Consider the following 23,063-nt stretch of genomic DNA (forward strand, 5'->3'; position numbering starts at 1 on the left):
GGAATCTGGAGGCGTTTCCCTCCCTAAGTGCCGACGAAGGCCGCTGCTTGCCGGCGCAGGAGGCACGAGTTATCTGCCTTGGAGGAAACCTCCCTAGATAGTTTTTGTCCCTGACATAACTTCTGGGTCCTTGATGGTGGTGACTCGGGACATGACAGGTGGACTTTCTGGCTCACGTTTTCTTAATACACTGGGATTGTTTCATTGACGTGAGATTTGTAGAGGAGAAAATGCAGAGGTGTGTGCAGTTAGTAGATGCGAGATCAACCCAACAGTAGAGTTCCCATGTGTGTGACAGATCCACACCCAAATCTTGATGCTTGGACCCTGTTCTGCATTGTTACCAGATGACACTTTATGCTGTGCGCTGTGGTCTGCTCTCTATCGTTTTCAAGGGAGAGGTTCAAACTCCCGAATGTTTTCCTGAGCCCTAGTGTTCACTTCACTGCTGATGTTTTGTTCCCTTCTCTCTCTCCTAGAGTGTGAGCCCATAGAAGCGATAGCAAAGTTTGATTACATTGGCCGAACTGCACGGGAGTTGTCCTTCAAAAAGGGGGCTTCTCTTTTGCTTTACCATCGGGCTTCGGATGACTGGTGGGAAGGACGCCACAATGGAATCGATGGACTTATTCCTCATCAATACATCGTTGTTCAAGACACGTACGTCACCTGTGTTAGACCCTGCGTGGGTATGGGGGCCTCTGAATGCTGGGAAAATTTGGGTACACTTAAAACTGCAAGAAGAACCATTCGAATTTGAACATCCGTGTTGAAGTGTTAGGGCCTGCACTGGCTTGGAGGCCTTTCAGCCCCCAACACCGCAAGCTTCTCCATGTCAGAGGTCAGAAACAGGTCCGTGGTCCTCTTGCCTTTGTTGGGCCAACATGGTTAAGACATGATCGTTTCACAAGCCAGCGGCACGCAGTGCCACAGCCTTTGATTCTGCAGCTAGAAGGACCAGGTGCCTGTTTTTGACTGCATTGGGGGGAGGGAGGGAGATGAAGGGTAGGTAGCAGGGGAGAGCCTTTGGGTTGTATCAAGACCCATTAACTACCATGGCACTGTGCCGCCTTGTGCAGGAGAAACCCCACAGACATCAGTGGGCTTCCATGTAGGCGTGGGCGTCCCCTTCTCTGCAGCTTGCTGGTTCAGCATCTTTGCTGTCCAAGGGTTTGTACGCACACTGCGCTTACACTAATGTAATTGGCCTTTATGCTAGAAAGGACACACTCCTGCCTTTATATGGGCCTGCATTGGTGTAACACACTTGTTTTTGGGTGAAATCAGGGACAAAAGTATACTTGTATAATTTACACCAGCGTAGTTGTATCTGTTGCTTATGGTAGAGTAGCCACTTTCTCAGGCAAACAGGCTATTACCTGCTCCCCCCTAGCGGCAAGTCACAGTCACAACAGCCTGCTTCACGCAGCTATCCCACAATACCTGGTTGTCTATCTGCTTCCTATCCCGGCGTAACTTATATCTGCATATAAAACTAGCACTAGTGCAAGGAGGCGGTGTTATCAAGGCCCTAAGTCCGATATTTGAGCGCTGTTCCCTGGTTAGGCACAACAGGTTAGGCACAGAAATCTGGGTCTCTGATGTGGAGTGCAATTTGTTCCTCGCTCTGTAATAATAAAAAGGCATGCGGGTGGGTGCAGCAGCCCCTTCTGACACGATATCTTTCCCTCCTCCCCTAGTGAGGACGGTATTTCTGAGAGATCCAGCCCCAAGTCTGAAATAGAAATCAACTCGGAGCCACCTGAAGAAAAAGTGACCGCCAGAGCCAGCGCCAACTGTCCAAGCGGCAGTCACGTTGCAGATATTTACCTTGCAAACATCAACAAGTAAGAGCGCTCTTGCATTGGCTTGAGAAGCTCAGTGTTGAGGGCAGTGGGTCATTTTCTTTCTTGAGGAAAATATTGGAAATAGGCACTACTACTCTTGCCCATCCGCTTCTGCTTCTTCCTGCTCATTTCCACTCCATTGTTCAGCTCCCTTTTCTCCAGCCTGCCCGAATCACTTTTATACACACCCTCGTCATTCCCACACCTCCGTTCCGCTTCAGCCCCGGCCTAAAAAAAATAAATGCCTCGCTTTGTCTTGTACGCTCTAAACAGATGCTTTAGTATGTGGCAGATCCACCAAGCTATACTATATTGTGGCCTGTTGCTGTGTGTACCGTGTTAGAGCACCCAAGCTCAGGCCTTCGCTATGGTAAGTCTGGAGCGGTCACTTGGGAAGACAGTCCCTGGCAAGAGGAGTTTACAGTCATGAGTTAGAGAAATAAGTCGCGCTTTGGCATGACCTTCACTGTAACTTCTCTCTCCCAATCTCTCACATGGTTTGTTCACGCCCGTTACTGCTCTTTGGGCCAGGGATATTTTGAAGTGCATTCTCGAGATGTTCAGTGCGTTTGTGGTTGCTGTAAAGCAGCAATAAGGGAAAAAAGTACCTTGCATTCAGTGCTGTCCATAACGACCTTTCATAAAACTTTTTTCCCAAAGCCAATTGCTAACCTTGAGTGCCACACCATTGAAACCACGAGCCTCCCATTGCCCCAGTTTGATCTATTCAGCGAGGTGTCGACATGCTAGTCTGCTGATGAAAATCTGGAGAATGAAATTGTCTTGCTCTTTCTTTTCTTTTTTTCCCCCCTCCAGGGCATTGTTATTCCCAAATCTTTCAGTTCATTTCATTGGTATAAGATGGCACGCTAGGTTACCAAAGCAACTCTCTCAGTAATAGAACTGAGTACCCTAAAGCTACTAGTGCTGTTAATTATCATGTTGCAGAATTGCTTATCGACCTCTGGGGCACAGATGGAGAACTCTTAAAAAATGTTTCCTCTGTGAGGCTGTTAGTGCCAAATGATGGGCCCAGTCCTCAGCTAGCGTGCAGCCATGTGGCTTTCTTTAATACCAGCGAAACGAGTGGTGCGTTTTTACCTGCTTAATGAACCGTTTGAGTGTCGGACTGTATCGGGTGTGGAACAGCTTGCACCATGGCAAGTTCCGTTTTGGAGATTCACCATCTGCCGCGGAGCTCTGCTCCTTGTTGCGGTACCCTGCATGACGCTTTTGCCAGGGAAGGTGTGATTTTTAGCAGCAGTAGCATAACTCTCTTTTTTTTTTTTTTGTGTGGTTTTTCTTGAGGTTTGAATCGTCTGACCTATGTGCTAACAAGAGTGGGGCAAAACAGATCAGATGGTTTCACTGTGGCTGTTGTGCCACCCACTGAATTGGTTTTTTGATGCCAAAATCCAACTAGAAATAGTACGCTTGTAGCAGTTACTCGTGCAGCCTGCACTATATATAAATCAGTCTTTTTCTTAAAGGCATGCCAGGCTGCCTGCTTTATAACACGCGGCAGTCTTTCTAGAATGGCCACGTCTAATGTGTGTGAAACCATGCTTTCAGACTGCGCGTTGCTGGGGCGTGTTTTGGAGATAATTTTTGGGGGCCAGCTTATGTACTATTCAGTCTCGTACGCATATAGCACGGCATAGATTATCTGTCGTGGCCTTGCTTAGGGTATAGAAAAGGCATGTTTCTAGAAGCAGCAAATGACTGAATCTTGTTGCCAACGCTAAACTTCCTTTAAGGCAACGTGCCTACCTGCTCTTAAAAAGAATGCCGTGATGCCTTTGCCCCAGAGTTTTAATAGGTTTTCTGTTATGCACCTTAGCCAAAAAAAGAACCTCTGATGTAATAACCAAAAAAATTGGTGTCTAGACTAGCTGATGGCACAGAGGGGTTTTTGGTTAAAATGACAACTTTTCCTTTGTAACGGAGTTAAATGCTTTTCCATTTAGTCTTTGGCATGTCCTAGGAAGGCGCACAACTGTTTGTAGTCTAATTGGCTTTGTTATGACAGACGTTAAGGTGGATGGTTGTAACATTGTATGACGATGCCCTGAGCAGTGATGGAGGTTACTAATAACCCGGCCAGCCACAGGTCTCCTTCCGCTGCCGTCCGTGTTGTCTGGGGGAACCCTGTTTCGAGGTCTGGCTCTCTGTGGGTCTCTTCTCATATTGACTTGTTTTGCTTTTGCAATTGAAGGCAAAGAAAGAAGCCAGAGTCTGGCAGCATTAGGAGAGCTTTCCGTCAAAGCGATAGCCATGGGCTGACGAGCTCTTTGGCTGAACCAGCCTCTCCAGGAGCCGGAGCCAGTTCTAGACCTTCATCTCAGCCCATTATGAGCCAAAGTCTCCCCAAGGAGGTTCCTGATAAATGTTCCATCAGCGGCCACGGCAGCCTTAATTCCATCAGCCGGCATTCGTCCCTGAAGAACAGGATAGAGAGCCCACAGATCCGGAAGACCGTGACCGCAGGAAGGTCAAAGAGCTTCAACAACCATCGGCCCATGGATCCTGAGGTCATTGCTCAGGTAAAGGAGACCCTTTAGCCTAAGGGAGGTTGGCTTCTGTTTTCATAAGGGAGGCACCAAATGATTTAAAACCTAACCGCATTCATTCTGGGTAAACTCTTCTTCTTAGCTCAGCCTTGCTATGCGTAGGGGAAGGATGCGTTCCAACCCTTTGCATATGTGAGCGCTTCATGGGCTCGGAGACAGATGCTGAACATCCTGTGCTTGTCACTCACGCCTTTGCATGAGCCATAAGTGTGCATCCACCCCCTCTTCCCTCCCCCACCCGTTTCTTATATCATTTACAACATAAAAAAGTTGTCCAGAGAAACAAGGAGTTTGCAGACCCACACAATGAAGTTTGGCGCTCCGTTTTTGCCACGGCACCTTTTGTGCTGGTCCATGCAGCAAAGACGAGGGTTGCAGGATATGTTTGAGCGTGTTGATGGGGCAAGGAAGCAAGATTTTATCATGAGGCTGGCCACTCTGCCTACCCAAAGATGCTTGCCCACCAGTTGGTCTGGTCTCTCAGCTCACACTTCCGCGTTCTTTCAGTGTAACGTAAATCCACGCCTCAGTCTAATTGTGTAACCTCATCATGTGTAAGGCAGTGGGACTGCGTGTGTGAGTAAAGATAAATGACTCAGGCCTTTATGCCATAGAAGCTCTGGCACGTTCGTTATTCAGAACCCACAGCTTCTAAGGTGCTCGTTACAAAAAACTCATACTGATTTATCAGGAAAAAACATTCAACAGTCCAAACTGTGCGGCCTGAGAAAAGCAGAGGACTTGGTATCAATTTAAAGCCTTTTCACCACCTGAGCAACTTTGACCATTGGTGAAATTTTGGAAGCATTTCCAATAGCGCAGTCAAAATAAAAGTGATGCTGCCTCTGTTCTGCTTTCATAGCAGCGTCTTCTTGTGTTTACAGACTCAGATACGTGGTAAGAAGCCACCTTCAAATCGAGTTGCCTTTGCATTTTGATTTCTTTAGGCAGGTGCTTGCGGGCGTGGGGAAGGCTGCCCTACTGATGTGTACACAGCTGTTCCTTCACCCTACAGAGATGGTTTTCTGCATTATTAGACCGAGTCAGCGTACAGTACACGTGATGGGGAAGCATAGTTTTCACCTTGTTTTTTCTGCCCAGCTCTTGGAGAGACAGTGGGTTTTTAATCTTTCTTCATTTCAACCCTCCCTAGGTATCTCCCTCTCTTGCTTAGGTTTTGACATAAATACTTCTGTGACAAAATCCTCTTCTCTTGTTTATCCATCCCTCTCTTCACAAAAATGTCTCCAGTAATCTCTTGGTGCTTTGGGACCACGGGCCATAAGAATCATGACTTGGGATAATAGAAACGGCAACCAGGATCTGTAATTACTGTGTCTTGGCTTGGCCTGTCCACCACACAACAATACCAGGGCATATAAAACAGGTTCAAAACAGCCAAAGGTTCAAAGAAGGGCTTAGATAGCAGGGAGCTAGAGCTAGTGATGCAAGTATTGGAGTGAGATATTACAGACTTCCCTCTTCACCAGAGGTTCAAGCAGTGTTCCCCGTTCCAAACCGTAGATACGCCTGCACATGCACGCTCGTCCATGCCAGCTGCTTTTTTTCAGTATGTGACGGATGTGTCTGAGGCTCAGGAGCACTTGGCTCTCAAGTTTCAAAGTCTGCTTTGAGGTACTCTGAATGGCTAATGTCTGCAGACTTGCGAACCAGAAGTGACAGGATTTCCAAACCCCCCACCAGCCCCCCAAAAAGTGGATAAGTGAAAATTACCCGAGCGCCTCCTTACAGGTGAACCAGTGACACCAGATAGCTTATACTCGATGTCAGGTTATCGTACCGTTAACACTGGCCTTTTGTTCAGGGTCCAAGTGAATATCTTACATCCTCTGCTGGGGTGTTGTGTTTGGCCTTTGCCGTATCTTTAGCCTCGGTTCTGTCGGAGGGTATTATACGGTTATCGCCGTCTTGCTGTTTTTATTCTCGTTAGACTTTAGCTGAAGCAAATCAGTCTCTTTGTCTTTCAATTAGGCTCTCACTTTAGTTTTTCTCTTCAATCTCCTCTTCCTGCCAGAATAATAAACTCCAGTAATTCGTTGTTTCCACTGGAGATTAGAAGCTTTAAAAAAAAAAAAATAGCTGCATTAAATTAGCACTCCCCTTTCATGTCCTCTCAAGTGTCAGTTCAAACACCATCTTGTAATCATCTGACGTTCTGCATATCTTTCATAGACCTGTAAGTGTTTTAAAATCTGCTTGGTCTGGGGATAGGATCGGAGGTGTTAGGTTACTGTCTTTAGTTCCTTTTACCACTCCTAGACTGATCTTTACCTCCCCCGCTTGCTTTAAGGGAAAAAAAAGCAAAAAAAAAAAAAAAGCCTCTAAGGAAGCTAGAAAACTGTAGCCAAAATATGAGTCATGGAAAGGCTAAACCCTTCTGCTCTCCTGTGAATTTTGTTATACCGGCGGACTCCAACCCATAGCTGAATCCTTAATAAACTTCTAGGTCTTGATGTAGCTCAGAACAAACCCACAAATTTTACTTTGGTCTCGAGGAGTGCCTTTGTAGCCCTGTGCTTAATTCCCGTGATATTATATAAGCTGGAAAGGAACTTGTTCTTTTGCCGTGCGTCTCCAGCATCCTCTGCAGATTTTAAAACTCAGTACAATTTCCAGTTCTGTTTGTAAGATTTTCACGGGAGATTAAAAGCACCTGCGTAAGACCTGAGCTGTTGAGATGGCTGTAACAGATACGCGCTGCAGGGTGATAGGATTCTCCGAGTCCCAGCAGCCAATGCAGTAAGCCGCTAACATCACGCTTTTGTTCTTTCAAAGAGCCGCTCTCTCTGATATCATTGGAAGATTATCCCTCTGTGCCAAGCAAAAAAAAGGGACAAGAAGAGATCCGTATCTTTTTGAATTGCAGGCTTTTCTCCTAGTAGTTTGGGCCAGGAGAGGATTTTATTTGCGTCTTCAAAGTCCGGGAGAATTCAGGAAAAATAAATTGCAAAACTAGCCTCAAGGAAAGCGTTATCAATTAGTTGGCTCCGGTCCGATGGCAAACAGCATTATTAATTGGCTTTAATATGTTCTGCCAGATAGCAGCCAGTCATCCTAGCACATAAAGCTGATGTCCCCTTCATTTTCGAGGTCAGATTAACCCTTGCCTGCCAATGATGGCTGACGCTTGGCGCTAGAGTTGAGATGCGGTGCATCTACAGTTGACGCTGGAGCTCGCTCATTTACATGTGCATCTAGCCCCTGTGATGAATTGGGTCTCTCTTCAATTTTTGCAGGATATTGAAGCTACTATGAACTCTGCCCTGAATGAACTGAGGGAGCTGGAAAGGCAAAGCAACGTAAAGCACACGCCAGACGTTGTCCTCGACACGCTAGAGCCTTTGAAAACCTCCCCGGTCGTGGCCCCCACCTCGGAGCCTTCCAGCCCTCTGCACACCCAGATCATCAAGGACTCTGAACCAGCCTTCCAGCGGAGCGCCAGCACTGCTGGCGACATCCCGTGCGCCTTCAGGCCGGTGAAGTCGGTCAAAATGGCCGCGCAGGTTAAACCTCCAGCAACTAGGCCAAAACCTGCGGTTTTCCCCAAGACCAGTGCCACAAGCCCCGCTGTTGCGTCTTCTCCATCTCAACAGCCTACTGACAAGTCTTGTACTGTCTGATGAACTAGAAGCCACGCTGTGGATGTAATGTTATTGTTTCAGATGAGGAGACTATATTAAAGAGACGCTATAATTCCTATTTAACTAGTTTGGGACTTCTGTCGAAGGTTAGTTTGTAAGTTGTCACTGCCAGGAGCGCTTCCTGGGAGTGAAGACGTTAGTAATTAAGCCTCATCCCATGCACTCTGCATCAGTGATGTTAGTACAACAAAATCCAGCATCCCACACGTATGAGGTGGACAGAGTAAAACCCATTATCAGGTCACTGTGAAACAGGAGGAAAACTCAAAGGAGCAATGAACTGGTTCTTGGTTTATAGTTGATGCCTTGTTCAAATGTTTGGCCACTGAAGGAGGTACTCAGTGGCATCATGTTCTGAATACTGGTGTAGTGACTTATATAGTCTGTGCTTCGTTTGCCGCAGGGAAACAATAAATAGTCTATTGCATGTTTTGGTGCCACTGTTTGTGGAGCTTGGACATGCCTGTTTCTTGTGCTTTATTGCATTGCCTGCTGGTGCCACTGTGCTTAAGGGTCTGTCTCAGTTTCCATTACATCCTCTGTTTTTCAAGGGTCTTAGCTCGTAGCGCTAGAGATTTCTCTCCTGGGTTAAGACTTGTCCTGACGGATAACTCTGGAACAGTCTTAGTTTTGCTGAGTTGCACGTTATGCGTCTGCTCAGCTTGAAATGCAACACATCTCTTTCAGATTTTTAGGAGGACAAAAGAATCCCAGAACGTATCGGTTATGGGCGCTCCAGCTGTGCTCCCAGATTTTAAACATGGCTCTGTGCTTTCTTTTAAAATGACATTTCCATCCCATTAGGCTCTAAAGCAGCGTGCAAAGCGTGTGTCCTTCAGCAGGGACTTGAAGATGGAATGTAAAAATGAGTTAACTTTTCGACACCAGCTGCCGTGCTCTCAAAGAAGCCGCCTTTCCTAACGCACATGTCCTTGTTATGCTTGAGATGGGCCAAAACCAAAATCTCTGATCTGAACGTACCTAAAGCTTGGATTCTCAAGGTCTCCAAACTTTTCATCTTTTGATTGTAAATGTGTTGTTCTGTGGGCCGGGCCACCGTGAACCACTGGGGGTAGGGGGAGAGGGACACAAAGCAAAGGGACTTAGGCAGTATAGTATTCAACTTTATAAATTGCTTAAATGCATATTCCTATGATATATCATTGTGTCTTCAAAGGACTCTGCAGACCTTTTAATGAATTCTTAATATATGCGTTTATATGATAGACTGTGACCGTCTCAAGTGCTAGCAGGCTGCATAGACTCCTCTGTACTCGCTGGGAATTTCCAAAAAGCTACAATTTAATTACACATAGCGAAAGGAAATGCACACGTTATATTAAAGCAGAGATGAATCTTGCAGTCCCGCCCAGCCAGTGAGGCTGTCCGCTGATGTTTCATTTTTGGCTTACCTTGTCATGCCCGAGTTTTGTTTTGCAGTCTGGAAATAGTCACACATCTTAAATTCTCATCATATCCACTCGAGCAAGATGAGGAGGAAGATGGTTTTCCCATTCTCCTTTAGTTTCCTGTGAAGTCCTGAATGGCAACCAGAATTTCTCATGGCTTAATGCAGATTTGTAGTCTTTTTAACTGGCATTTTATTAAAAACAATATATTACATCTCTTTGAAAAAAAAAAAAAAAAAGTTGGCCTTAAATATTCACTTCCAGTTCATTAAAAGGAGTTTGCTTGGATAGACTTGCTGGTTGTTTTTTTTTTCATCTTTCTGTAAAAGGAGAGGAACTTCTGTATGAATGGTGTTTGATGGCAAATGACTGACCCTCTCTATGCCCTGAATTTTGGAGACTTGACAAGTGTGTTGGCAAGAGTGCAAAGGAAATGCTGAAAAAATTGTTGGGACCATTCTCATCGTTCATTCTTCCTTCGTTAATGTTCAGCAGCCTTTATCTTTTGGGCACGATGCATCCGTGCGCTGCTTCTGTTGGACTGTAAACTGTCCCCATCAAAGGGAACGAACTCGACTGTGTGACCAGCTAACTCGCTCTCAGGTTCTGATGGACTCCAAGTACCGAGAAATCTCACTTTCTTCTGGAAAATCGATTTACACCAATAAGCAATTAGTGATTTTTCACTCAGGCGAGACTCCGGCAAATACGTTATTTAGGTTTTTGTTTGGATGGTGACTGGTCAAAGTGAATGCTTGCCTCGCTACCCAGGAAATGAGCAGAACAAGATCCTGCTATGAATTCACTTTGGCTCCTTAGTAATGCCTTATTTTCTTTTGGTTTATGCCTCGCACTTGTATTGCCAAGGGACAGTATCCAACTACACACAGCACCTTAGGACAAGGTGGTGGTTTCCTGTCCTCAAGATCCACAGTACAAGTGGCCATAAGAGATCAGCTGCTGGTCTCTGTATGGAATTAGTATGCTTCTTTCTAGAGACCAGGACACTGGAAAGATCCTACTGACCGTATCTTGGGCAAATCAACTGGAATGGTGGTGTGCGCTGTGCTTCACGTTCAGATACGCACCTGGCAGCATCGCCTGGAGAGCGTCCTTGATGCTTCAGCTTGTCTGGGCCTACCTAACCAGCAGGAAATGCTTCAAAAAAGCAAACAAACCCCCAAAACACCACTGGTAGCTTGTCTGTCTTGTGCCATGGACTATGTGGGGCTAGCGGTTGGTTTGTGGTAAATGGTTTGTGACAAACTTGTTGGGGAAAAAGGTGGAAAGAACTGGAAAAGACAACACTCTCCACTTGTCTGGTGGGCATCTTACCGACGAGGTCAGCACGGCATGGGAAACAGGACGTTGTACTGCGTGGGGAAGTGTATATGTTACTTCATAATTTCATGTCCAGAAGAATTATTAGATCTTCCAGGGAAATGCAGTTTCGTAACTTTTAGTGTGTGTCAAATTTAAAGTATATTCTTTTCAAGAAGAGAAGTGTTGGTAACTGGAATAATGTATGTCTGCTCCGGTAATGCTTTGTATGAACATAAGACTTTTTTGTTTACTGAATGTTGGATTGAAATAATCCAAAGCGACCTTTTAAAATAAAAATACAATTTTAGGTGATCGGTCTTAATAGTTTCTGCAGTTCTGACCTTGTGCATTTTACTTGCTTAGTTGGAAGTTACTCCACCCTGCTTTAATGCTTGCTCATTTTCTGCCTCCCTGGGAATCCAAAGGCTAACGATTTAGGGCTTGTAAACTTAGTCCACGTATCAAAACAGTGAGGTGTGACCAAAAATACTTTTGCTTGATCTTTACTGGATGCTTGGTTGCAATGAAAACCATCAAATACTTGCAATACACTGTGACAGCAAAAGAGTTCTCCGCTATGTATTTGAATGCCTGTTTCAAAACAGGGAGCTTTTGAGTTTCTTGTGAAGAATACCTTTTTTTTATTTTTTAAATGTCGGATTGTTCTTGCACATATAATGTGTTCAGATAAAGTATTGACAAACTCATCGGCCAGATCAAAGCCTAGTTTTGTAGTTGTTAGGGTCTGGAAAGGACCTTGCAGATCGTCGCGTCCAGCCTGTTAGAGTTTAGATGGGATAGTCTATCCATTATGCCCCAAGTCTTCTACCTTAGTCTTGGGTATGTTGTCACAAGCTAAGTTCCCTTATCTAAGGGAGTTCTGCAACATTAAAGCAAAGGGAATACTTAAAGTAGAGTTTAGCCTTAACGTCTGTTTCTTTCCTAAGTGTTGGTCGAGACATAGACGCTTGGTTGAACGTGGGGTAGGCATCTCTGTGCGCGTGAGGATTTTGCCAGAGAAGCAAACCTCTGCAGTGAGCACCTCGCAGATTCGTTACGGAAGCGTCTTCCCGATAGACTAGACTGGCCTGGATCTGTCAGTTGAAGGGAGGTTGTATTCCCAGTAGGGCATAATGCCCTATTAAAGCAACTGAGCTAATGGGTGTGTGTGCATGTGTATGTGTGTATATACACACATACACCGTAGTCAGACCATACATTCAAAAAGTCTTACAAGATGCTGGATCCTCTGCCCTAATCCGGTGCACCAATATGCACATGCTTAACCATAAGCATATGAAATGATCCTTCTGCACAGAAGTGAAGCCTTCCTCCTGGGTTGTGGTGCACTTTGCAGGACGAGCCCTAAAGCCATGGGGACTTGTTACAAAAATTCAAATTCACTCATTTTGGCTTTGCAGTTCAGTCAGAGAAGAAAAGCCTAGGAACAGCAATGGGTTCTCCACTTCTGGCAAGACCATGGGAAGGATTCAGAAAAGAAAACCTGTTTTAGCATAGATTTGCTTTTATAAAAATATCACCCCGTTGGTGAAATCATCTGGCCTTGACTACCTATCCCACAGCCACAGCATGAGTTACCAGGAGAGAGGAAGCTCCTGCTTGTCACTAGTAAACCAGGAGCAACCAGAAGATTGCCTAAAAGGGCAATGAGTTTTTAAAATGGTTGGAGTTAAAACTTGTGGTTGGAGGAGGCATGAAGCATTTGTGGGCTTAACTCCACTTGTGTTGCAGCTTCACAGGTCCTCTTTGAAGGTATATTCCCCCTACACACGTCGCCTCGCTCTGCCACTCGTCGGTGCAGCTGCCTGGACTTAGAAACCATTTCTAACCCACTTGCTTGTGCCCGCGCAAACTCCAAAGGGAGCCATTATGTTCTGTCTGCTGTGTAATGCACGTGGCACGGCGTATGCAGAAACTGCTTCTCGGACCTTCGGCTCTGCCCCTTCACCTCCTAGCAATGCCAAAAAGGTAGAGGGAAGGGTTTTGTCTCGGCGTAAATCTCAAGTCGCGTTTCTATTGAAGAAGGGAGCGGCAAAGCCGCCATTTAAAAACTGGAAAACGTGCAGTTGGTTTCTGTTGTTTTTTGGACTTCCAGGAATGTTGTTCAATAGACTTTTGTTTTCCCGAAACGGAGCAAACAGAGGTGGGTTTGGGGGTGGGAAGGAGTCACAACTGTGCAAATACCTGCTAGGTCAGGTTTCAGTGCAGGGAAAACATTTGGCAGCTTGCAATGGAAATTGCAGACGGACCCTTCATTTTAGCGGCACTATAATAACTTGCTTTTTAAGTGGACTTCACCAGCCTTTCTCTATCGGCAGAGTGCTGTAACCTGCATAAACCGAGTTCAGAGGAACTGGACTCTTAGCGTGCCAAATTGCTGGAGCAATACTTGTAAGCAACAGGTTCTTTAAAAGACCAGCTCTGATATATGTAGCCACAGTAGGGCAATTGATGAAACTCTCCCAAATTTGAAGAATAGCAGCAATGTCTTTCTTGATTCTACTGTACGTAAGAAAGGTCAATTGCAGTTGAGCAATCGTGTCTTTCTTTCTTTTTTTAATTTAAACCCTAATCCTGCAGGAGCAGGCTAGGCTTCATACAGCACGTCGGGGGTTTCTTTTTGTTGGTTTGTTGTTTTTTTTGTTCTGTTTTTAATTAACAGCAACTGTTTAATGGTTTGGGCTGAAATGTTACTGTTAAAACAATTTCCATTGTTTCATGTCTTCTACACCAATATATATATGGTGTATATATTTACTTTAAAAACTGTGTAAAATTGTACTTTGTATATACAACTATGTACAATATGGAGGTACATCTCTCTCTTTTTTTTTTTTTTTTTCCTTTTTGGTACAGTATTGTACAGTATTAGAAGAGTACACGTGTTGGAATTGTTAAATCCGTACTGGGGAAACACAATGTATCCGTTGTCATTAGCAATAGTTTTTGGGGAAATAAATGTTTCAGGTATGGTGGAAATGCTGACCTACAGACGACAATAAATGGTGTGTAGAGAGGGGGTGTGTGTCTGTGTCTGTCGGGGAGAGAGAAATAGGACCATTGGTGTCTGTCTGCTTGGGGCGCCGTGCTGCCTGCCTCGAGATTTTGAGTTTCCCTTGGATTCAAAGCTGCTTAAGTAACATCTGGAAAAATTAACAAGGTGAGGAAAGTCTTACAGGCTCCAGCAATAGTACCGCACCTCTGGATCAGGAGGTGCGGTACAAGCAGCAGCCCGCACGGCCTTCTGCAGACACCCTATCCGAAGGAGGGGCAGAGGAAGCGACCTGCCCCAAGCGGTAACCGCAGCTGTAAGCAGAACCCAGGATTTCTTGCTCCCGGTGCCCTTGGCGCGGCTTTGCACGTGGTGACAGATGCCTCCCAAAATGCAGCTCGTGGTGCTCTGCCCCTGCGCAAGCACTTGGAGGATGCTCACGTGATTAAACCCTTCTGGTTCATCCGCGCCAACAAACGGCTATCAAAGAGTCGTTGTCTGGAACAGAGCGTGCGTTACGCCTCGACGGGATGCCTTAATCGGCAATTGTGAATTGGTTGCTGTGGGGTCACCAGGGATGCGCGTGCAACCCGTTTTCGTATGGAGCAGAACCCCAAGCTAGGCCTCCCCCTGCCCTGCGTGGCTGCAGTTCCCCTCCTGCATTGGCCAGCGGTGACGGAGCTCGAAGAAGGGAGTGGAGGTCTCTCTGCACCGGGGTGGCCGCTGTCTACAAGAGGAAAGGGCCTGGGAGTGTTGTGAAGGTTTTGCACATGGCTGTAGATTATGCTTAGCGCTACAAGAAGCCTGCAGTGCTGTTGCTGTCAGCATAATCACTGTACGGGAACAGATGGGAGAGGGAATGCTGGGAGACGTTTACTGGGGGGGGGAGTGGGAATACAATGCAAATGTATTTCTACTTTCTGCAAAGCAGCTTTCGGCTCGCAGGTTGATGGCTCGTTCTTGTTCCTGTGAGAGTCCCCCAGGTTAATGACTTGTTTATGGGGCCTGCTGTTCTGCGTGCGGTCCGAGACGGTAGTGCCTTGCATTGCCTGCTAGCCGAGACCGGTGGTATATCGCTAGGGCCAAGGCACCCTTCCTCTCTCCAATACAACAGAGGTCATTCGTTACCGGATTCTGGTCTCAGATTATAACGGAGTCGGGATGGTGCTCTACGATCGTGCACCGACTTCAACACAAAAGCAGAGGTGCTTTGTTAAGGAGAGCTGAAAATGTTATGGCTGAGAAACTGGATTAAAAAATGATTAAACAAAAGAATGAGACACGACTTGCTTTGGTCAGGGCCCCACGGAGCCAGTTTTGATCTAAGCACTGGTGGTCTAACGTCCCAGCCCCGGATTTGAGAGGGAGCTCTGCCTGTGGCTACATTTTCCCTTTTTGACTTAATTGGAAGGAGACGAAGGCAGCAGGATGCAAAGGAAGCATAAGGGAATGTTTTGTCCCCCTCTCTTATTTTAAATGGGTTCTTTGTAATGTAAAAGTATTATTTATTTTTTAGCAAAGTTGCTCAGGGCTTACATATGCCTTGGGGGGGTTGCAGCGATATAAAGCGTGGCTGAAAAGTGCCCAGTCACTTGATCCTCTTGCTCTGCGCTTGCAGTGATGTTTATAGCCCTGGAGGAATTTATAGCGGCGTGTGCTTGGCCCCCGCATTTTTTTCATAACTGACTTGGATTCCATTTGAAATAATAATAATTAGAGGGGGGAAAAAAGGTGGACTGCTTCCTTCAGGCCTTCTGGCTTAGTCCTGCCTGCTTCTGAGTGAACTTCTTGTCCCAAATCCATTGTTTTGTCCCTTGTCCTCAAATGCCAAAGGCCTGCAGGATGTTGAGTTGGACCCTTGTCTATTTGGCATGCATCTTCAGTCCATGTACTAGAGGCTGTCCACCAAGCCCTCAAAGCAGAGAGTTGCCACAGGGGGAAGGATGCCTCCCTCGTTAAAGTGCTGGTCTTGGCGTCACGGGCCGTGGCTCGGTTTCCAATCCTGCCATGATCATTGTGTGATCTGGAGCAAGTCGTTCAGCCTTGCTGTGTCTCGCTTGCCCACCTAGAGCACAGTGATGGTAGCATCCCCTTGCCTCCCGTGGGCGGGTGGGGTGCGTGTGTCCATGCATGAACGTTGGTTTGTGGGACTTTTGGATGCAATGGATCGGCAAGGGGATGCTAATTGATACGTGCTGCTAGGAAGGGTGGCCAGGCTTTGGAAGGTCACCCATCAACATGGAATTGGGAGGCTTAAATCGGCATGGCACGTCCAGCCAAAGAGCTGGGCTTCAACGTGCCCATCTTGCAAAGACGAGGCACTGCATTCACTCCCCCGCAACCAGAGCCTGTTCCAGGGAGCTGGAGCATTTCCAGCCTCGCTCCCGCTAAGCCACGGAGACTGCCTCCCACGTGTGGCCCTCCCAGGAGCTGTTTCCTAGCTCTGCTGGCCCAAACTCCACGTGGGAAGGCATTAGGCATTTGATTTGTTAATGGACAGTCGGGCTGCTAACATTTTCCATACTTTTCCAGCTCCCATCCAGTCTGGATTAGACACACCTGTCCAGTTGCAGCAGGACGTGATGGAGCGTGAACTCATGCAACCGCCTGATTGAAAAACGCTTAATCTCTCTTGTGTTTGCATGGAGAAGAAGGGTCCCAGCCCCCGCGCGGAGGAGAGCTCAGTCATCTGTATTATGGGCTGCTTACCCCCATCTTATTTTTTTTTCCAACATTTCTCATTCAGGGGCTGGGGAAACCACCTCCAGGTTTTTGTAATTAGGGGTTAAACGAGCTCTTTGTTTAGGTTCCAGAGAGTTAATTATTTACAGTCGGGGTTAGTGTGGGAGAACAGGGGTGTTTGATGTTTAATCAGACGGTTTTGTGCAGGGCTGGCAGCCTGTGCAGTGCAGCTAACCATGCCCACACTCGCTGCTTGCCAGGGCCGGCGGGGAGGGAATCTCAGGGCCCTGGCACAACCGAGGTGAGCAGGAGGTGGACCTGCTGCCCAGCGAGACCCTGCGTGCACCTAGTTGATGTGGTGTTGTCACACATCACGCCTGCCTCTAATGCAATCGCTGTATGGGCAGGGTAGCCAAAATGCCGGGAATTTTTATTCCTGTATTGAATTAGCCTCCCAGATCACAACAGTCTCAGTGGACCTGCCATAAACTGAGCTGGACGCCCACAGCGGGCCAGGCTGCAAGTGGGTCGGGATGTCTGATGCTTTTGTATCTCCAGTCTCTGCTGCAGAGAGAACACCCGGCTGCTTTGCTGGTGTTGGACATGCTGCCTTTCCTCTGCCACGGGCAAGGAGACTCGTGCTGAGCTGGGGGAGAGCGGTGCCTGGCTTAATGACGAGGTAAGAGACCTGCAGGATGCTGGGATGGAGGGTCTCGTGGGTGACCGAGGCAGTGCTGCGGGGGGCTATGCACTGACTGGGGCCGTGTGCCCGCTGTGGGGCAAGAGGAGTAAGAAGAGCCGTCTGTGGATCTTTTTTCTTCCTGGGGCACCTGGTTTATGGGTACGGGGCACAGGGGTCAATGAGGCTGGTAATCTGCCTGCTCGCCCTTCCCCAGAGCAGGTGGATGGAGGCTCCATCCCTCCTGCTCTCTGTCCCATGAGGGCCTTCCTGCAAGTGGGGTAAGGCGGCTGGGAGGAAGCCGGCCCCAAGCATCTACTGCTACCAGGATTCATTCATGTTCGCACTAGGGTCAACTCGGGGCAGCCTGGGACTTGGGAGGCAGCAAATGCCAAAGCCACTTCCTTCCAGCCAAGGTTATGGTCTTGCCTCCGGTGCTGCACTCACCACTACACCAACGTGATGCTCAACCCCAAGGGACGCTCCCCCACTGCCCCCAAGGAAAACGAGTGGGGAACATGCAGTTAGGAACATCCTTGCTAAGCTCCACAGGGATCCTGCTAGGGTGACCTGGGAGATGCATTTCTCTCCGACTTTTGTGCTTCTGCTTTAGCCTGGCTGCTTTTTGTGTAACAGGACTCCATCTGCTTAAAAATCAGCTTTGTGTTTGCAAGTGTGCACCGATGGTTGCAAGTAACCCCTAAGATGACCCTCAACCGCATGCGTGATAAAATGTCCCACCATTTGACGGCAGCAATGTGCGGGGAGGGTGACTTTTCTCTGCCAAGCGTCTTAGGCTTACTCGGGTACTAAAGGAGCGGTGAAAGTCATGGCCCCTGCCCCGCTTTGCTCCCAGACGTGGGCATGGATCCTGCAGCGGAGCTGGGCCTAGCACCGTGCGACCCTGGTTTTGTCTGGGGATTGCAGGTGCTCGGGGAATACAGATGAGAATTTAAGTAGTGCAGGTAACGGCGTCTCTAGCGAAGACTGCACATAATAATGCAGAACCTGATGCTGAACCGTCGATGTCGGTGGATGGGATTAGGCCCACAAGTGTCTAGAAGATCTCCAGCCCTTCAAGCGAGCTAGCGACATCCTGTTTAAATCCAGTCCTGTCATTCCTCTGTGAGAGGCCGGGAAGTAGCGCGCCTTCCAAAGCCATAGCCAAGCCGTGCTGGGACCCGGGGACTCTGCACTCCCGACAGGATCTGACTCCCTACCGCGAGCTGAGGCTTTTAAGGTAATCAGGCTCCTTACCCTTAAAGTCCTCTTCAATAAATCAACAGGCCGATTGGATGGAACATCCCTTTCACTTTTATGAATCTTCAATTAGCCTCCATCGATTTCCAGGGGGCTCAGGTGGTGCCCGGCGTTGGTGTCTGAGCGTGTAATGGGAAGCCGAGAGGTAACGGATACACAGATAAAAAATGATTTTTGATTTTCCATTAGCTGTTGCCGGCCGACGACATTGACTCGGAGGCTGTAATATCCTAAATCCTTTTAATCAGATCATTTATTCCAACTCGGGCAACAAGGGGGTCGAATCCCCCCAGCGCTTTGATTTATTTTTTTGACTGAAAAATAAATGAATTGGTAAATTACAAGTAAAAGGCTGTCGGAGCTCCTGGGAGAGGCGGGGGCGGGGGTTTCCAAGCTGGGAACCTGCGAGTGGCTATTGAAGTGACACAGGCCGCCAAGAGCTGCAGGGCCGATGTCGCGCCTGGGTGCTACGTAGCATCGCTGCGTGCCGGGTCCGTCTACACTGTCGTTGGAGGTGTGCGCAGCGCAGCCCCAGCAGCAAGACCTGCCCCGCACCCTGCATCGAGCTTGTTGCTGCTGAAGTTTCCCTCCTGAGCAAATCCTGCTGAGCGGGCTGTCCCGTTACAAATATTTCACCGAAAACAACGGGATGGGATTGTTGATGGACTAAGCCGCTACCAGAATCCGGCCTCGTGTCTGTGCCGGAGGCAGCGTGCTAAAGCCAACCCCCCCTCTTTGTGACAGCGGCACGGCAGCATCACCCCTTCAAATGGGCTTGACACTTTTTCCATCTTGTATGGCTTCCCTGCCCGCCCCCCAGCCCACACTGTCTCTCTTGATTTATAGCCAAGGTCACCAGGAAGCATTGATTAGAAATCTTGGCTGTTTCTAGCCCTGCACGCCTGTGTGTGTGTGCCTGCATGCATCGTAATAGCACAGCACCCCTTTTCTACAGAGCCTGCGTGCCCCTGCGAAGGGGATTTGCTTTCTCTTTGCCGTGATGGTTCTGTGGCTTGAGAACAGGACTCGGTTCCTTCATCTATTAAAACAAAAAAAGAAAAGGACGTGCTCCTTGGGAGTGAGGTGAGGCTTGATTCTTTCTGTTAAGGTGCTTTCCAGATGGAAATTGCGGGTGAGAGCTTCCTAGCAGCACTCCAACTGCATGGTTAGGCAGAGGGGCAAGCTGTTGGGGCGAGTAGCTGAGGTCCTGTCCAGGTGGTAGGAAAAGCAGCCTTGTCGTGCTTGCATTTCATGGAAGCTGCAATAGCAGAGGGAAGCCCAGGCCCTGGGTCCCCGTGGCTATTTCACAGCCCACTGTCGCCTCCTGCCTGCTACTGGGCCTTGTTGTCCTCTTGGTATGAGATTTGCCCCCGGTCAGAGATCTAGACATCTGATGCTGCCATCCAAATCGGGCTTTGGGTGGGAGCGGAGGTGCAGCCTGGTCCCTACCCAGGAGCGGATGTCACACCTAAAGTGGCTTCATTTCCATCACCTGCTCCTGGCTTTTATTGTGTCCGAGAGGAAGGGCACTACAGCTGTCGGGCTGCCCTGCCCCTCGGAGCCTGGGTTGGGAGGTTGACGGCAGCAGGACAGCGCTGGCTTTCCTTCTGCCTTGATTTTTGGGACGGTGTTGCCATCTTGTGGAGCATGAATTTTGTCAGAGGTGCAGTCTTGGTAGCATGAGACACCTCGTCCTGCCAAACTGGAAGCTGTGAAATGGGTGCCTTATGCTCAAGACAGGCTTTTCGCCCCTCTATTGCAAGTCTGTCCCCCCGGTCTCCTGTTTCCAGATGGTCAGCGTTGGTCCCACAGCGAGGTGTGTTTCCTTCCTTTCCTCCTCCCAGAGTTGAGCAGGGCTTTTCCTCCTCCCAGGAAAGAAATGATTGTTTTGAAGGGCAAAGTCATGCTGTAGCATTGTTGGAGCTGCGACAGTCCAGGGCGAGGCCAGCGACAGGAGTTATTTGGTAATTTCCCTTTTTAATTGCATTTCGACCGACTCTCTAATTGGTCTGATACAAGATGTTACCAAACGCGTCCTGCTTCCCAAAAATGAAAGGCAGAGCGAGGGCAAAGACGCAGGATGGAGCCTTCCCACAGCTTGAAGGACCTGGATTCATCCCGTAGGAATATGCATAAAAGTCTGAACCGGATCCGGACACGGCTGCTCATTTGCCTTATTGTGTGCTCAGGAGCTCTGACCTGGGGCAGAGCTTTCTGGTGCTAGGTGCTGTACAAATGGATTAAGAGGAAGTCTCTACCCTGAATTGTAGTTTCCTTGAACTTTGTAGGGTTTGGGACTGGAAAAGTAGTCGGTTCCAGGAGCAGTTATGCCTCTGCCGGCCGTGACTTTGGGGAGCTGTGCTTACGCAGAAAAAGGGCTCATCCTGACCTGACATTAGCTGCCTTTTGTTCTTGCTGCTTTCCTTTTTATCTTGCCCACTCTTTTCTTCCCCCACCCTGCATTTCAACAGATCCATTTTTACATCTGTTATCTCACATTTAACTCAAAACCCACATGGGTTTGAAGTCTCTCGTTAAGGGAGATTGTTCTGGCTTCTCTCCTTGATTGAGGATCACGTGACCGTTGGCATGGATTTCCAGGCCCACACGTCAGTCCTTGGAGCAGTCAGACCCTGGCCATGGCACATGGTCAGGGGTTGTGCTCCTTGACCAGTAGGTTTGGGGATCCCACAAGATGGCAAAAGGTCGATCCAGCGGTTAAAGGACGAGACAGGGTGTCAGCGCTGGTGCTTACGTGCTGGTCGAGACGGATGTTGTTGCTGTATGGTGGAGCGCTGTTGTGCGAGGCTTTCCCCCAGTGCTGCATACAGCCCTCTGTGTTGGTTAGAGATAGGCTTCGAGCACAGAAATGTGCATTTAGCCATGTCAGTCAGTGCCAAGGCTGCACCGACAGTCAGGGCACCTTTGAGGTTAGCAATAGCTTTCCTCCGTTCTTCCCAGTCTTTTGCAATCCTCATACAATTTAGCAATGTAAATGTGACTTTATCCCTGGATGCTGAGTGCAGAAGCACCAGTTTGCAAACCTGAAATGGGTCCTGGGGCTCGTCACGCGTGTGTCGGCGAGTGCGTGAAGCGTTACGCCTTGGTTTTGTCTGCATCACGTTGCCGTGGGCAGGGTTGCATGAGAAAATTGCCAGGTATTGAGTTTGGAATTTCCCTTCAGACTTCTTACCGGAGGAGGCATCTTCCTTGTCGTTAACTGTTGTTTGCCCATAAACTCAGAGCAGGGGGCATGAGATCAGAAACAAAGGGGAAAGTTTTCCTCGTCGCGAGGGGTCTGAATGTCCCAGGTAAACCGCTCGAATCCAAGATCTTTGTCTCTGGAGAACCAGCCCATCCAGTGTGCACTGTTCATGGGGAGTCTCCAGGGGAGTGGGGTGAATGAAACCTGCCTGGGAAAATCAGGGTAGGGGCTTTAGTTGAACGTGGCTGGACCTGCTGATGGCCTTGTAGCAGGTAGAGATCACATGAGCAGCGGAGCAGATCATTTCTGAAGGTTGTTTAGCTGGAGAGAGGGGCAGGAGCGTGTTTTGGGGGCCGTTCCGAATATAAGCGGAGTGGTTTTGGGCACAACTCTGGTAATTCTTGAAGGACCGTGTGTCGGATGCTCCGTCTGTGGCTTGGTTTTCAGCACTGCCCAGAAAGCCCCCGTGGTAGGTGCTGCACATGTGCACAGCGACAGCCCGTCCGTGGCCCAGAGAGCTTACGCTCTCAATATATAAAGCAAAGGCGCTATCGTTTCCCCGGCACAGGTGGGAACCTGACGCCCAGAGCAACCCGAGGGAGTTCCCCGCTGACCCGAGGGGGCGTCCATTCGTGCAAAACTGAGAACTCAACCCAGGGTCCCTTCTTCCTGGTCTGCAAAATGAACCTTCCTCTGGGCCTCTCTGTACAGCAGCGCCCTCGGGAACGCTGTAAGGAAATAACATCGCTAGTTCTCCTTTGAGTTATAGTCCGTATCCACCGTCCGTCTCCCCGTGGGCCTGAGCCTTTGGCACTGGGAGTGTGTGCCTGAGGATGCTGCGTGTCGAAGGACTCCAGTAGCTGGTAAGCTCCCCTTCCTTCCTCTTGTGCAGCTCTGTCTTGATGGGGTTTTATATTACTAAGTGGTGAAGAGCAGGGGAGCAGTATTTGTCCTCAGTTTAGTAACTCCCTGAGATGTTTTGGGGGCGTGCAGTGTGCACTCAAATGCTAACACGCTGTCTTAGATGCTGACTTCTTTTCAGTGGGATGGGTGGAGGGGACCACGAGGACAAGATTTGGTCCTTTTTATGCAAATCCACCCCCGCAGCAAACAATGGTTTGCATTGCGCGTCATGAAGGGTTCACGTGGGGATGCGCGCAGGGTGTTCAGACTAGAGGAAAAAGGGGCAGTGTCCCTTTAAGAGAAAAAGAAAGCAGGAAGTCTGAACAGACGGAAAGTCTCACCCCGAACTTTGTTCTGTCCTGGCCCGTGCTTGGAGATCCCTGGGACCAGGCTGCGTTGCGGGACCGAGGCTGGCAGGCTGCACGGTTAAGGATTTTCACTGCCCACCTTGCTTCTGAGCCAGCTGCTGTCTTCAGGTGGGTGGGAATTTTTCACCGTCTGGACCCTGTC

At 48.4% G+C, this 23,063-nt stretch overlaps 2 protein-coding genes across 4 annotated transcripts in view; both read left to right on the forward strand.

The window, feature by feature from the left end:
* Positions 1 to 13,848, forward strand: part of SRGAP2 (SLIT-ROBO Rho GTPase activating protein 2) — a 163,687-nt gene extending 149,839 nt beyond the window's left edge. For both annotated transcript variants that reach the window (XM_006267815.4, XM_019477241.2), the window contains exons 20-23: positions 480 to 660; positions 1,701 to 1,847; positions 4,063 to 4,390; positions 7,675 to 13,848. In XM_006267815.4, coding sequence (XP_006267877.2) covers positions 480 to 660; positions 1,701 to 1,847; positions 4,063 to 4,390; positions 7,675 to 8,058 — 1,040 coding nt within the window. In that variant the 3' untranslated portion in view covers positions 8,059 to 13,848. The remainder of the gene's footprint in view (positions 1 to 479; positions 661 to 1,700; positions 1,848 to 4,062; positions 4,391 to 7,674) is intronic.
* A 2,201-nt stretch (positions 13,849 to 16,049) lies between these two features.
* IKBKE (inhibitor of nuclear factor kappa B kinase subunit epsilon) overlaps positions 16,050 to 23,063 on the forward strand; it is a 31,968-nt gene continuing 24,954 nt past the window's right edge. Inside the window, exon 1 of one of the 2 annotated variants that reach the window (XM_059717152.1) lies at positions 16,050 to 17,185. The gene's annotated coding sequence lies outside the window, so the exon portion shown is untranslated. Of the gene's footprint in view, positions 17,186 to 18,840; positions 23,030 to 23,063 lie in introns of those variants that run through there. The other variant, XM_059717151.1, reaches the window with a different exon arrangement.

The sequence above is a fragment of the Alligator mississippiensis genome, chromosome 14, assembly GCF_030867095.1.
Source record: "Alligator mississippiensis isolate rAllMis1 chromosome 14, rAllMis1, whole genome shotgun sequence".
In the NCBI taxonomy this organism is placed as follows: domain Eukaryota; kingdom Metazoa; phylum Chordata; order Crocodylia; family Alligatoridae; genus Alligator; species Alligator mississippiensis.